Source organism: Xyrauchen texanus, chromosome 30, assembly GCF_025860055.1.
Source record: "Xyrauchen texanus isolate HMW12.3.18 chromosome 30, RBS_HiC_50CHRs, whole genome shotgun sequence".
Lineage (NCBI taxonomy): Eukaryota > Metazoa > Chordata > Actinopteri > Cypriniformes > Catostomidae > Xyrauchen > Xyrauchen texanus.
This window is the reverse complement of record NC_068305.1, coordinates 10,174,675-10,189,243: the sequence shown is the minus strand read 5'-3', so window position 1 is coordinate 10,189,243 and position 14,569 is coordinate 10,174,675. Positions and strand designations below refer to the sequence as shown.

The 14,569-nt window shown below is 46.3% G+C and overlaps 1 protein-coding gene across 1 annotated transcript in view; it reads right to left on the bottom strand.

The window, feature by feature from the left end:
* Positions 1-763: 763 nt before the first annotated feature.
* Positions 764-14,569, bottom strand: part of LOC127624128 (ectonucleotide pyrophosphatase/phosphodiesterase family member 1-like) — a 71,259-nt gene continuing 57,453 nt past the window's right edge. Inside the window, exon 25 of the mRNA XM_052098800.1 lies at positions 764-1,528. Coding sequence (XP_051954760.1) covers positions 1,376-1,528 — 153 coding nt within the window. The 3' untranslated portion in view covers positions 764-1,375. The remainder of the gene's footprint in view (positions 1,529-14,569) is intronic.

Sequence of the window (14,569 nt, the reverse complement as noted above, 5' to 3'; positions counted from 1 at the left end):
TAATATTAAAAATACAAATATTTTAAAATATATATAAAAAAAATATGCAGCATATAAGATATTTATACTTTTAGAGGATAGATCGTGAATATAAGTATATTTTGTTTTTACTGCACTCGCAGAAGTATAACCAAGTAAAAAAATACACTTGTATACAAAATACACTTACTGTATATTTAAAATACATTCTCTTAAATCAATCTAAATATCTTATATGTCGCTTCTCAATTAAATGTATCTTGTTTTAAGGGTTTTTAGAGATTTTTAAATGGAAAACAAGACTAAAACACTTGATTACAATATTTTTTTTTTACAGGGAATTTCTTTACTGAATTAAATTTAAAAAGTATTTTTTTTTTCCCCCTTTAATTCAGAGAATGTCATTTAGAGGTATTTTTAAAAGAGGATTTTTTTTCTCGAAAGCTGTGATGAGCCTTAATGCTGAAGTTGTTAGTTTAAAGCATTTATTTCACATCTTTAGTAGTGTAGTAGTAATTGAGAAATCACAGAGTGCAGATGAATGAAAATTCTGACTGACAGACTGACAGCGCTGCCTCTGACTTAATGCACGTCACCTCAACTAGCTCATTTACACACAAAAATTTGCCGCCACCTGCTGGCTAAAATTTGAAGTCACAAAAACATATGTAAAGAGACACATCTAGCTTTTTAAACATCTGCAATGCTCTTACACTTTACTTTAGAACGAATCTCAGAGGGGTTCTGAATAAACCACACAGAATACAAAAATATATTTTGGGGTTTTATTCTGACGGCTGTTTATAAATGTGTTTTTCAAAAACAGAGGTTGATGGGGCTGTACAATTTTATTTGATTATTATTTATAATAAGGATACAAAAAGGAAATAAAAGGAAATGTGGTAGAGGCTAATGTTAAATTAAAATACAAACAGGGATTTAGCCTACCCATATGCCCATATTTTAATCATACTGCCAATGCAGCAGCTGACAGTGGAACAAAAACTCTGACAGTTTCTTCCTCAGCCTGGATTCTCTTTGTGGTTGCACTTGATCTTGCATTCAGCCACATTCAGCCAAATTTTTACATATTTGTGCTGAAAAACAGGCAAGAGTTTCATTACATATGCCAAATATGAGTTAACCATGACTGTGGGCTACAGTTCCCATTTCAAAACTTCCCCACTTATAAATAGATCTCAGAGGAGGATAAAGCATCATTAAAGCAGAGACATTAAAACTTAGAATTTTTCCATTTTGGGAGATCAAAGACTCTGATCTGGTAAAGAGTCTGGTAAAGCACAGCTGCGTTGGAAATCTGAAAAAATTAATTGTGAATGTTCGGTTCATGGCCTGCAGAAAGATAAAATAGAGTCCTCGTTGGCTTCAAAACACTCTAAAATGTTCTGAGCATGGTCTTGAGTTGTACCGTTTCAGCAACAGAAATCCGGTCGTGGTAAAAGCTCAAACCCGTCAGAAGCTCAATGTCTCGGATTCTCGCCACATGAAGCTGAAGCCACTCCTGGACCCATGAGTAACTTGTGCCATTCTGCAATAAATAAATAAATAAAATAAATACATTTTTAAACATTTGTTTACTAACAACTCTAACACTAATGAGCATAAAAATGGACAGCACCCACACATTTTGGGTAAAATAGTCAGTTTGTCAGTATTGAATGGAAAATAAGTAGCCTATATTTTTTTATCTAAATTTCCTTTGCTTCGTCCGCCATCTTGGATACATTTTTCCGCCGAGCTCACCGCAGTGCATTATGGGATCGCCTACTGGGGAAAGGATTCATACAGTACGATGCAACCTTAGAATTTGGCCAAAACGAACATCTTAGAAGGCAGCATAATTAAGATACATACTGTACCTTCTGGAATAGCCTGTCGGGAGTGCGCCTATGATGTCTTAAAATTCTGCCTCCGGAGGACTCTCACTAGGTTTTGGAACAGACCCAATGAGTGAACGAAATGAGTGAGTAAATTCAGACTCTGACGTACAGATTTGTCACATATTTACTTGTTTCTTACATGTATGCAAGCTTACTGTGGATGATGATAATAATAATCGTTATTTTTATTAATACAATAAAAATTTCCTTTGCTATGTTTATTTTCAAAATGTTTAAAATAGAATAATTATCTTAATCTTAATAATAATAATAATAATAATAATAACCGTCAACAAGAAAAAACACAGATGAACAAGGATATTGTATTTATTTCTTATTATTTAGTATCCTAAAACTTTCCTTTCCAAGCTGAGACGATCATGTGAACATAGTGCCCTCATGTGACCATGAAGCAATTCTAAAAATAAACCTAATATGTGAAACATCAAGCAAATTATAATTTTCACTGCGTATAGTTAATATAATGTCACCTCTGTAAATAATGAAATAAATTAACTTGGCATAATGCGGAGTTAATAGCAAAATGTTAAAATACTTAAAAAAAAAAAAAAAATCAATATAATTTCATCTGCATAATCTTACAAATATCTGTATTATTTTGGCTTGCTATATTTTAACATAATATTTTTCATCAAGTTTTTACTTTTCAGAAAGTGAAAAACTATAAAGCATGAAATAAAAGATTATTGGAATGAAGGAAACTGCAAACTGGCGTCTCTCTCTCTCTCTCTCTTGCGCACACACATTCTCAGTCAAATATCTATCTATCTATCTATCTATCTATCTATCTATCTATCTATCTATCTATCTATCTATCTATCTATCTATCTATCTATCACTTTGCATGTTGGGATTGTTGGGTGTGTGAGCGTTTTATGGGTGAGAAGAGCTCACTTTCTTTTTTGGAGTTGGTTTGTTATTAGTTTTTTGTTTGTTTGTATATTTTGTTTTATTTTCCGACCTCGTGGCAGGGTGTAGCGATGGAAGCTAACCCGAGTGAGTGGAATTCCTCTCTTTCACTCCGTCATGGAGTCAGGTGTATGCCTGATGCCGGCACGTCAGTGGAAGATGTGCTCGTGGCTGTGGGTGAACAGAATATCTTTGAGAATATCCTCTCGGCCTCAAGAATGAACAAGGCCGTCGTGATCTTTCTGAAGGAGCGCGGTTTGGTTAGTCGGTTGATTGTGAGCGGCGTGTGGGTAAGTGGCATTTTTTCTGTTATTTTACTGCTTGTCTCACTCTCAACGAGGGTTACTTTTTTCAATATTCAGCCGTTCATATCTAACAGTGATATTGAATGTGAATTGCTGAGATTCGGAGTGTAGCAGAAAACTTGCTAGTGGAATAAAAATTATTCCACTCGGTTGTAAAAATCAAGCGTTAAAGCATGTGTTTTCATTTGACGCCAGGTGTTTATGTTCTTGGAATCACAATCTCTGGATATCTCTTTCAGTGTTCAGCATGAAGGGAAATCCTACATGATTTATGCGAGTACTGGCAGTCTGAAATGTTTCGAGTGTGGAGATATTGGACTCAAGAAATGTGCTTGTCCACACAAAACCCAGACTAAGAATAATGTGAATATAAACGGAACTGAAACTGTGGTGCCAATAGCAGAGGAAAAAAGGGTTGAAGCAGGGGAAGATCAAAATGTAACCAAAAATTAGAATGTACAAGGTGTGGTTGTGCAGGAAAGTGTGGAAAGTTCAGCAGGTGTTGTGGTGGAGGAAAGTTCAGCAGGTGTTGTGGTGGAGGAAAGTTCAGCAGGTGTTGTGGTGGAGGAAAGTTCAGCAGGTGTAGTGGTGGAGGATAATAGTGAAGTGATAAGAGGCTGCTTGTGTTGAATCTGAAACCTCTGAAGTCATGTGTATTCTAGAAACTGTTAGTGAGGGTAATACAAGTGTGGAACAGTTTTCTCTTTCACAGATAGAAGAGGCTAGTGATGGTATGGAGATAGGTGATGATGATAACATTTCTGAAATGTCGGACATCCCTTTTCAGAGTGGCGGTGAACAGCTGCACACTGTAAAATATATTAATGATTTCTTAGATGAAACTTTTGGCAGAACAGTTGAAGTGCGTTTTGATGAGCTTAGTAAAAGGAAAGGTTTAGGGCCAATCTCATTTCTCCCCCTTACCCCTCCCCCTTTGTCTGCATCTTCCCCTTGGCCCTCAATATCGAGTGAAGGGGGGTAGGGGTAAGAATGTACTCTAAGAAATGAGACGCCACTTGATTACCGTTTGCGTCATCTTCCCTTGCCGCTAGCAGGCTGCTACGTCAACAGAGGCGACAAGCGCTGACATAATCAAACGAAGATGCCGTCATCACTTCACACTGATTTCAACTAAAAAACATAAATATGAAGTGTCATGTCAAGGATTATCAGATAGCTCAGCTCGACAAATAGCGCATAACTGCTAGCTGGCAGTTAAATAGCGATTCAAAACAAAAACATTACAATAAAAACCGCTTGAACATTTTATTAAAAGTATCATAAAACACGAGTGTCATAATTATAATATCAATTAAACTGCTGAAAATACTTACATTTGTGCGACTCAGTTCGCCGTTCAGCCATGAAAAAAGTTTGATGCCGGCACTATTGAGAAATTCATACGTTGTAACCCCTCTCTTTGAAGTGTAGTCCTCCGCAAACTTCGTTTCAAGGGCTATGTAGCCCTACGCCTTGGCCCTAGCCCTTAATCAAAATGAGAATTGAGACGCCACTTCACCTCACATGAACGCGCAAAACCGAGGGGGGTAAGGGGGAGAAATGAGACGCAGCCTTAGATTGAAGAAAATTTTCACAAAATTACAGAGAGGGAAAACCTCAACCAAAAGACTAACCAAACCAAGTTAATGTTTGAATCTTCTGTCTTGTCCTAGATTGTTTTTCCTCTCTCTTCTTGTTCTCTTTCTTTTCCCTCTTTTCATGGAGAGCTTAAAATTAGGAACAATTAATATTAATGGAGGGAGGGATAGAAAAAAAGGAATCATTATCAGAATTTCCCCTTCTGTCGCTCACTTCGACGTTGTGTCGTAGAACCGACACTAGGGGTCTCTCTTGAGAGCCTCGTGCATCTCTGAGCTTGAGAAAAGGCCAATGAGAATTTGGCAGACAGAATTTGCATGTCCCGCTCCCGGACATGGGTACAAAGGGAGGAAAATGCATTTGTCCATTCAGAATTTTTCTTTTGAGCCGAACGGTTGTGTGATCAGCGAGCTGCATTCACGAGACTGTTCACTTCATCTCTGCAAGAGTGTATGCTGTTGGATCTACGGAGCATATCAGCGGCTTTCCCCTTCTCTGCACAGCAGTGCAGCTTTGCTTCGACAGCACTTTTAAAAGAGAATATTTTCCTAAAAGAGTTTATTTCTCTAAAAGAACAATACACAGCTGGCGTTGAACGTGCTTTTCAGGACGTGTCTTTTTAAAGATGTCTTTCCGTCCCTGTGTAGTTCCTGGATGCGGTCGAATTTCTCTCCACTTCTGACGTCATAAGAGCTGCCTCGTGTGCCTGGGCAGCGTTTTATGAATGGTTCATGTTCCCATTGCGAGAATATAGCCATGACAACGTTTCGGTCACGGCTTTCTTTCCTCACAAGAGAAAGCCACTTCAGCCGCCGCCCCCCCAAGCTCCAAGCTGTCTCCGCCCTGCATGCCATGTCCCCTCTGCAATCCACCAGGCCAAGGCACTTGAAGATCTGCACTTGTGGCTTCCAAACATCAGACAGCTCCACTTCAACCTGGGCCCAGATCTCAGCCCCAGCGTCGAGCGTCCCGTCTCCCGAACGTCCTCGAGGTCCCGGTAGGCTCCCAAGCGTTCCTGGGACAGACCCAGAGAACGAAATGTTTGCCCAGGAGCTGGTAAGCAGACCACTCATCACGGCAACCCAGCGCCACACTTCAGCAGTCCCGGTACCCTGGATGTGGACGCGATAGAGGCTGTCTCTCCAGCCGAGATGAAGAAGGGTCTCTACAGCCCTTACTTCATCATACCTAAGAAAGGCGGCGGCTTACGACCGATCTTGGACATGCAAGTTTTCAACCGGGCCTTGTACAAACTCCCGTTCAAAATGCTCATGCAAAGACTCATCTTAACTTGCATCCAGCATCAAGATTAGTTCGCAGCCAGGTGCTCAGGCACCTCAGCCTCCTAGGGCTTCAGGTCAACTGGGAAAAGAGCAAGCTCACCACGGTTCAGAGCATCTCTTTTCTCAGCATGGAGTTAGACTCAGTCTCAATGGTAGCGTGCCTCACCAACGAGCGTGCGCAGTCAGTGTTGAAATGCCTCAACACAGGAGTCCCCTTACAGCAGGTGTCCCGACGCGCCCTGGTCACCACAGACGCCTCCAAACAGGGTTGGAGTGCCGTGTGCAACGGGCACGCAGCCGCTGGCTCCTGGAAAGGGCCCCCGCTGCATTGGTACATCAACTGCCTAGAGTTGCTGGCTGTATTTCTTGCCCTACAGAGGTTCCTCCCACTAATTCGGGGCAAGTACTTCTTGATCCGTTCAGACAGAACCGCGACGGTAGCGTACATATATCGCAATGGTCCTCCTTTGGAGCCAGCAGCAACTCAGATCGCTGCACGCCACTCACATCCTAGACACGGCAGCGGATGCGCTGTCGCGACAAGGTATGCTCAGCAGAGAGTTGAGGCTTCACCCCAGTCGGTCAAGCTGATTTGGGAACGGTTAAGGAAAGCACAAGTAGTCCTGTTCGCTTCCCAAGAGACCTCCCACTGCCCGCTCTGGTACTCCATAACGGAAGCTTCTCTCGGGACAGACGCGCTGGCACACAGCTGGCCCTGGGGGCTGCGCAAGTACGCATTTTCCCCAGTGAGCCTTCTTGCATGGGTGCTGTCCAAGGTCAGAGAGGACAAGGAACAAGTCATTCTGGTGGCTCCCTACTGGCCCACTCTGACTTGGTTCTTGGATCTCGGGCTCCTCGCGACAGCTCCTCCCTGGCAAATTCCCCTGAGGAAGGACCTTCTTTATCTGGCATCCACGGCCAGACCTCTGGAAACTCCATGTCTGGCCCCGTATTTATGCGTTTTTATGTGGACCGCATGCAGAGCTTTAAATATTCGGAGCAGCTTTTTTGTCTGCTTTGGAGGACAGCGGAAAGGGAACGCTGTCTCCAAACAGAGGCTTTCCCACTGGGTCATTGATACCATAGCATTGGCCTATCACACCCAGGCCGTGCCCACCCCCTTACGGGTTTGAACACACTCTACGATTAGTCATGGCTCTAATGTAAGTGGGGTTGTTGCTATTTTATTTGGGAAAAATTTTAATATGACTGTTGTTTCTTCTTGTGAGATATAAGTAAGAGGATGTGTTTAGCTGTTCAAGTTGATATAATGGGCCAATTGTTTGTATTTGTTAATATCTATGCTCAAAATAATGGAGCAGAGAGAACTAGGTTTAAAAAAAAAAAAGGTTATTATGCTTTAGTATGCACAGACTATAAGATTCTTGCAAAGTGTTTTTCAAATAGACTAAAGCAATACCTTGGGTATGTGGTACATAGTATGTATGGATAATCAAGATTTGTGTATACTTTGTCAATCAATATCGATCAAGAAAAGGCTTTGATAGAGTTGATCATTTGTATTTGTTCAGTACTCTTAAAGTTTTTGGAATTGGAAAGAAATTAATTTCAGGGATAAAACTTTTATATGCTGGGGCATCGGCCATGTTAAAGGTAGGAGGTGGGCTTAGTCGGCCAGTTTTAATACATACGGGCTTTAGACAAGGTTGTCCTTTATCAGGGCAGCTATATTCTCTGGCAATTGAACCCTCAGGTTTTTTATTTAAAAGGTTTGAAAACAGGCCTGTAAATGTATCTGTATATGCTGATGATATATCTGTTTTTATAAAAAATTATAATGATGTAAGAGTGTTAAAAGAAAGTTTAAAAATCTATGAAAAAACCTCATCTGCAAAAGTCAACTAGGAAAAAAGGTTTCATTATAGGGAACTGGCAAGAGAGAAATCCTCCTGTACTTCCAGGTGGAGTTGAATGGGGTCATGAAGGGCTAAAAATTATTGGTGTCCATTTAGGAAAGGAGGGGTATCAGTGTAAAGAATCAGACATGTCGGGCAGATCCATTTGCAACAATATTTTAATGGGCAGACTTCAAGGAAACGTAAAACTTCTCAGAAATGAGCAAACACAAGGCAAAGGTCCAGTCTGATGCCCGGGAGAGGGTTCAAGTCAGGGGAAAAGGTCCGGCTGGATCCGAGATCGGCAGCAGGTGACAGAGAGGCGTGAAACAGGCTTGGTTCGGGGCAGGCGGCGAGATATCAGAGTCCAGTAGCAGGCACGGGTCGTTAGGCAGGCTGCAGACAGGCAGAAAGGTTAGTAACAGGCTGGGATCGGAACAACAGAATCACTTAGAGAACGCTCAGACATGCAACATGAGGTGAAACAATACTTCGCACAAGATGCCGAGTTAATCAGGCAGATATAGTCTCAGGGTGAGGGTTTAATGCGGGACAGCTGGGGAGCAATCAAAGCATAATGATCCATACTGAACTGAAGCATGAAACTCTTAGTACTCAGGGGAGAGAGCGCGTGGAGTTAGCAGAGCAGGGCGCCGTAACAGAGCCCCCCTCCTGCGAGCGTCTCCTGGCGCGAGGAAACTGATGACGGCGCGGTCTGCCGCGGGGTCGAGGAGCCGGCCTGTCAGGGTGATGGCGGTGGAAGTCTTGAGTGAGGGACGGGTCTAGTATGTCACTGGCGTTGACCCAGGAACGTTCCTCTGGCCCAAAGCCCTCCCAATCGACGAGGTATTGGAGATGCCCGCCGCGACGCCTAGAGTCCAGCAGACAATGCACCTGGTAGGTCTCTTCGCCCTCTAACAGGATAGGTTGGGTGGCCGTCTCCTCTGAGTCCTCTCCGCGCTCTACAGATTGAGCAGAGGCTGGTTTGAGCAGGGAGACGTGGAACGTGGGTGAGACGCGCATGTGTCTGGGCAGGTCCAGATGAAACGACACAGGGGTGATTTCACGGACGATCTTGAAGGGGCCCAAGAATCTCGGACTTAGTTTCTTGCAGGGCAGCCTGAGGCGTAGGTCTCGTGTGGATAGCCACACCCATTGGCCGGGCTGGTAAACAGGTCCTGCCCTGCGATGCCTGTCTGCCCTCTCCTTGCCGCGTCTTATAGCACGCTGGAGGTGAGTGTGGGCCAAGTTCCAGGTCCTCTCACTCCGCCGGAGCCAATCATCCACGGCAGGGACGCTGGTGGGCTCACCTAACCAGGGGAACAGTGGGGGCTGGAACCCGAGGACGCATTGGAAAGGGGTCATCCCGGTAGAGTGCTTGCAGATGGAGTTCTGGGCATATTCGGCCCACATCAGGAAACGATGCCAATCCCCCTGCTGACGATGGCAGTAGGAGCGAAGGAAGCGGGAAATCTCCTGGTTGAGGCGCACCACTTGTCCGTTGGCCTGGGGGTGGTACCCCGATGTGAGACTCACGTTGATCTGTAGTCTCCCACAGAAGGCATTCCAGACGCGGGAAGTGAACTGGGGTCCCCTGTCAGACACAATGTCCTTTGGTAACCCGTAGAACCGAAAGACATAGTTACACAGATGTTCCGCCATCTGCAGAGCGGTGGGTAGCCTGGGGAGCGGGATGAGCCGGCATGCCTTAGAGAAGCGGTCGATGACGGTCAGAATGGTTGTGTAGCCCTCTGAGGGAGGCAGATCCGTGATGAAGTCCACCGCGATGTGGGACCAAGGCCGTTGGGGAACAGGCAGGGGTTGAAGGAGGCCCGCGGGTAGCAGCCGAGAGGATTTCTGGGTGTTACAGACCCTACAGAGGCGAATGAATTCGCTCGTGTCTCGAGTGAGCGTGGGCCACCAGTACCCGTTCTGAAGGAGCTGGGTCATGGCAGTGATTCCGGGGTGCCCGGAACAGGGAAGGGCGTGCACGTGGTTTATCACCTTGTCGCGGAGGGTTTCTGGTACAAAGATCCTCCCAGTGGGGCAGTCCGAGGGAATCTCGAGGTCAGCGTTGGCCTGGGTGCACTCGGTCTCGAGGTCCCATTGAACTGGTCCGAGGACGAGAGCTGGGTTGATAATGGGTTCTGGAGTCGGGACCTCCGTTTCGGAGTCGAACAGTCGAGACAGAGAATCAGCCTTGGTGTTCTTTGAACCGGGGCGGTAACTCAATGTGAAGTGGAACCGGGAAAAGAAGAGAGACCACCGGGCTTGACATGCGTTCAGTCTCTTGGCCGTACGCAGGTACTCCAGATTCTTGTGGTCTGTGTACACGGAGAATGGGTGAGTCGCTCCCTCGAGCCAATGGCGCCACTCCTCGAACACTGACTTCATCGCTAACAACTCACGGTCTCCGACGTCATAGTTCCTCTATGCGGAACTCAACTTCCTGAAGTAGAAAGCGCAGGGATACAGCTTGGGGGGGGTCGCCCTGACGTTGGGAGAGTACCGCTCCTAGCCCAGTGTTCGAAATGTCCACCTCCACCACGAAGGGTAGCTCAGGGTTAGGATGGTGCAAAATGGGAGCAGAAGTGAAGCTGTTCTTGAGTTGCTTAAAAGCCCGGGAGGCAGCCTCATTCCAAGCTAGCCCTCTCGTGCCCTTCTGAACCAGAGCTGTTAACGGGGCTGCTACGGAGCTGAAGCGGCGATAGAAATTGGCAAAGCCCAGGAAGCGTTGCAACCCCTTTAGGGTGGAGGGTTGGGGCCAGTCTACGACTGCTCTCACCTTATTCTCATCCATGGCCACGCCCTCCTGGCGGATGACGTACCTCAGAAAGGTTGTAGATGTCTGATGGAAGTCACACTTCTCTATCTTGGCGTAGAGTTGGAACCGAAGGAGCCTTTGAAGTACAGCGCGGACATGCTGGATGTGGGCTTCATGGGTGTCAGAATAAATCAAAATGTCGTCTATGTAGACGATTACACTTCGGTGGAGCAGATCACGGAGGACGTCGTTGACGAAGGATTGGAAGACGGCAGGGCTGTTAGAAAGGCCGAAAGGCATGACGAGATATTCATAGTGCCCAGTGCTCGTGGAGAAGGCAGTCTTCCATTCGTCCCCCTCTCGGATTCGAACCAGGTTATAGGCGGAGCGCAGGTCCAGCTTGGTGTAGTATTTGGCCGTGCGAAGAAGCTCTAGAGCGGCCGGTACCAGCGGCAGTGGGTAACGGAACTTAACGGTACATTCGTTCAGTGCTCTGTAGTCGATGCAGGGTCGCAGTCCTCCATCTTTTTTTTTGACGAAGAAGAACCCTGCTGACAGAGGGGAAGTGGAGGGACGGATGAACCCCTTTGCGAGCTCCTCCTCCACATATTTCCGCATGGCCTCGGTCTCAGGTTGGGACAGTGAGAAGATGCGGCCTCTGGGTGGTGTGTGTGATTGGGTACGAGGTCTATGGCGCAGTCGTATTCCCGATGGGGCGGTAGCTTGGTGGCTTTGACCTTGCTGAAGACCTCGACTAGATCGTGGTATACGGTAGGTAGGCGAGATAGCACGGCGTCGTCTCGGGGTTCGGTAATGCCTTGGACCCTTAAGGGTTTGACGACAGACAGACACCTCGAAAAACACCTCTCTCCCCAGCTGATTATCTGCCCGGTAGTCCACTCCAACTGGGGGTTGTGCTTCCTTAGCCAGGGTAAGCCCAGGATGACCAGAGTGTGAGGAGCTTGGAGAATGTAGAACTGGACCTCCTCATGATGGAGTTGGCCGGTACGCATGCGAAGCACCTGGGTCATGTGTGTGATGCGTCCTGTGCCGAGTGGACGTCCGTCGACAGCCTCTACTGACAGCGGAGGTGTGCAAGAAATGAGGGCTATCTCGTGAACCTGGGCAAAAACTTTAGACATGAAATTACCGGCTGCCCCGGAGTCAACTAGGGCGACGGTATTGACAGCTTGCCCCTTTATAGTGAATTCAAGAGGCACTGATACACAGGTAAGAGGATTTAAACAGTCGAGGGTCAGACTCACCGTGGTTCTGTCCTTGTGTGCAGGTCGCAGAGGGCAGTGCAGACGGAAGTGACCGGAACCCCCGCAGTACAGACATAGGTTCAGAGATCGGCGGCGCTCCCTCTCCTCCTCGGAGATGTGTGAGGCGTTGATCTGCATCGGCTCGTAGAAGCACGTGGTGCTAGAAGCACGTGGTGCGGGACTGACGCGCATAGCGCTCGTTGGGCAGAGACTGGGGTGTCGTGAGCGCATCAGATTGTCCAGCTGGATGGTGAGATGAACAAACTGATCCAAATCCTTTCCTTCGTCGCGACAGGCCAGCTCCGCTTGTAAATCGTGTCGGAGACCCCTTCGGAAGACCACCTTGAGAGCGCTCTCCGTCCAATTAGTTTGGGCTGCTAGCGTCCGAAATTTGAGGGCGTACTCTGAGGTGGGCGATCTCCCCTATGAGAGTTCCAAGAGAAGATCCTCGGATCCTTTCCCCTCCTTGGCATGCTCGAACACAGCTTGGAAACGTTCCAGAAATTCTCCGTAGGAAGAGAAGGCGGACCCATCCGGTTTCCAGACCGCGGTGATCCATTCCAACGCGCGACCGGTGAGTAGCGTGCACACGAAGGCAATTTTGCTGGCATCTGTGGCATGCAGGGCTGTCTGCTGGGCGAGATACAAAGAGCATTGAAGAATAAAGCCCCTGCATTTACCTGGGTCACCCTCATACCTCTCAGGGCGCGCGAGGTGCGGGTTGGCGCTCGCAGTGTGCGGCTGGTCTAGCGAGAGAGGCGGCGCGGTGAGTGTTGGAGCGGCCGTGGGTGCCGCGATGGACTTCTGCAGGGCTCGTACCGCTGAGACCAATTCCTCCGTGAGCGTAGTCAGGCGGGATAACTGGTGATGATGGGCGGCCAGCTGAGAGGCTTGGTTGGTGACAGCGGCCGACAGAGCAGTTATTGTCGCTGGATCCTCGTTTGGCGAAGTATTCTGTAAAGAATCAGACATGTCGGGCAGATCCATTTGCAACAATATTTTAATGGGCAGACTTCAAGGAAACGTAAAACTTCTCAGAAATGAGCAAACACAAGGCAAAGGTCCAGTCTGATGCCCGGGAGAGGGTTCAAGTCAGGGGAAAAGGTCCGGCTGGATCCGAGATCGGCAGCAGGTGACAGAGAGGCGTGAAACAGGCTTGGTTCGGGGCAGGCGGCGAGATATCAGAGTCCAGTAGCAGGCACGGGTCGTTAGGCAGGCTGCAGACAGGCAGAAAGGTTAGTAACAGGCTGGGATCGGAACAACAGAATCACTTAGAGAACGCTCAGACATGCAACATGGGGTGAAACAATACTTCGCACAAGATGCCGAGTTAATCAGGCAGATATAGTCTCAGGGCGAGGGTTTAATGCGGGACAGCTGGGGAGCAATCAAAGCATAATGATCCATACTGCACTGAAGCATGAAACTCTTAGTACTCAGGGGAGAGAGCGCGAGAGCGCGTGGAGTTAGCAGAGCAGGGCGCCGTAACAATCAGGCAAAGAACTGGGAGGGTATGGTGGAAAAGGTGTGTGCTAAGTTGTCTAGATGGAACTGGGTGCTACCTCAGCTATCATATAGGGGAAGGGTTTTGGTTGCTAATAATCTAGTTCCTTCCATGCTCCATGGCTATAGCTACATGACTGTGCTTAATCAACCAGAGGATGTTGTTCATGAGATACAAAAGAGACAAATGTACTTTTTTTTGGTCTGGATGTCATTGAACGAAGGCAACTGTGCCTTTTTTGCCCGTTCATGAAGGTGGGCATGAACTAATTGATGTGCAAAGCCATCTCATGACCTTCAGACTTCAAATTGCACAGAGACTGCTATATTCTAGAGCTATATTCAGATTTAAAAGCATGGAGATCCATTTTTAAACAGTAGAGAGACTTTTCAAATCTTGGAGACTGGATAAAATTTGAACCACTTTTCAGTAATCCCCTGAAAGAAGATAAGGTGTTAAACCTTAAGAGTTAAAGGACTACATTGGCAATGGTTTGAGAGCTGGTGAAACCTGGAAAAGTCCTGTGGATATGTGTTGCCTGATGGGTATTAAGTCTCTCAGGTTTATGAAGATGGTACTTAATGAAATGTATTCATATTTACATTCGATATCTCCGCTGGAGGAGGAAGGCTATCTTTTTTTCCAGAGATAAAGGGTTTTGCTGCTATTGCGGAACAACTAATGGTGGACTCGATTTTCAATTTCAGAACTCCAGAACAAACAAAGTTTGAGGAAACCTCTAAGAATGCAATGTATGTAACATGTGTGAAAGTGTCTCATCATGCCTCCCTAAAGAAGCTGAAGGAATCAAAATGGCTAGATCTATTTGGGCCAGACTCATCCCCTAGGGGCTGCTGGAAGTCCCTGTATAAGCCTCCCATAGAGAAACGCACTGCGCAATAGATTGTATTTGGACCGAAGTATGTTGCTTCAGAGAGAAATAGAATTTCTCTGATAAATTTTATAGTGGGTGAAGCAAAGTTGGCCATATGGTTGACAAGAAAACGGAAATTAAGGTGTGGGGGGGGGATTCAGTAGAACCTGAATTAACATTTAAAGCCCTTATAGCTGCTAGAATTAGAGCAAAGTTTGCTTTTTACAAAATGACAAATAATCTGTTTGTTTTTAATGATTTTTGGGGTATTGGTGGAATTTTATTTACAATAGAAGAAGAGAACAATTT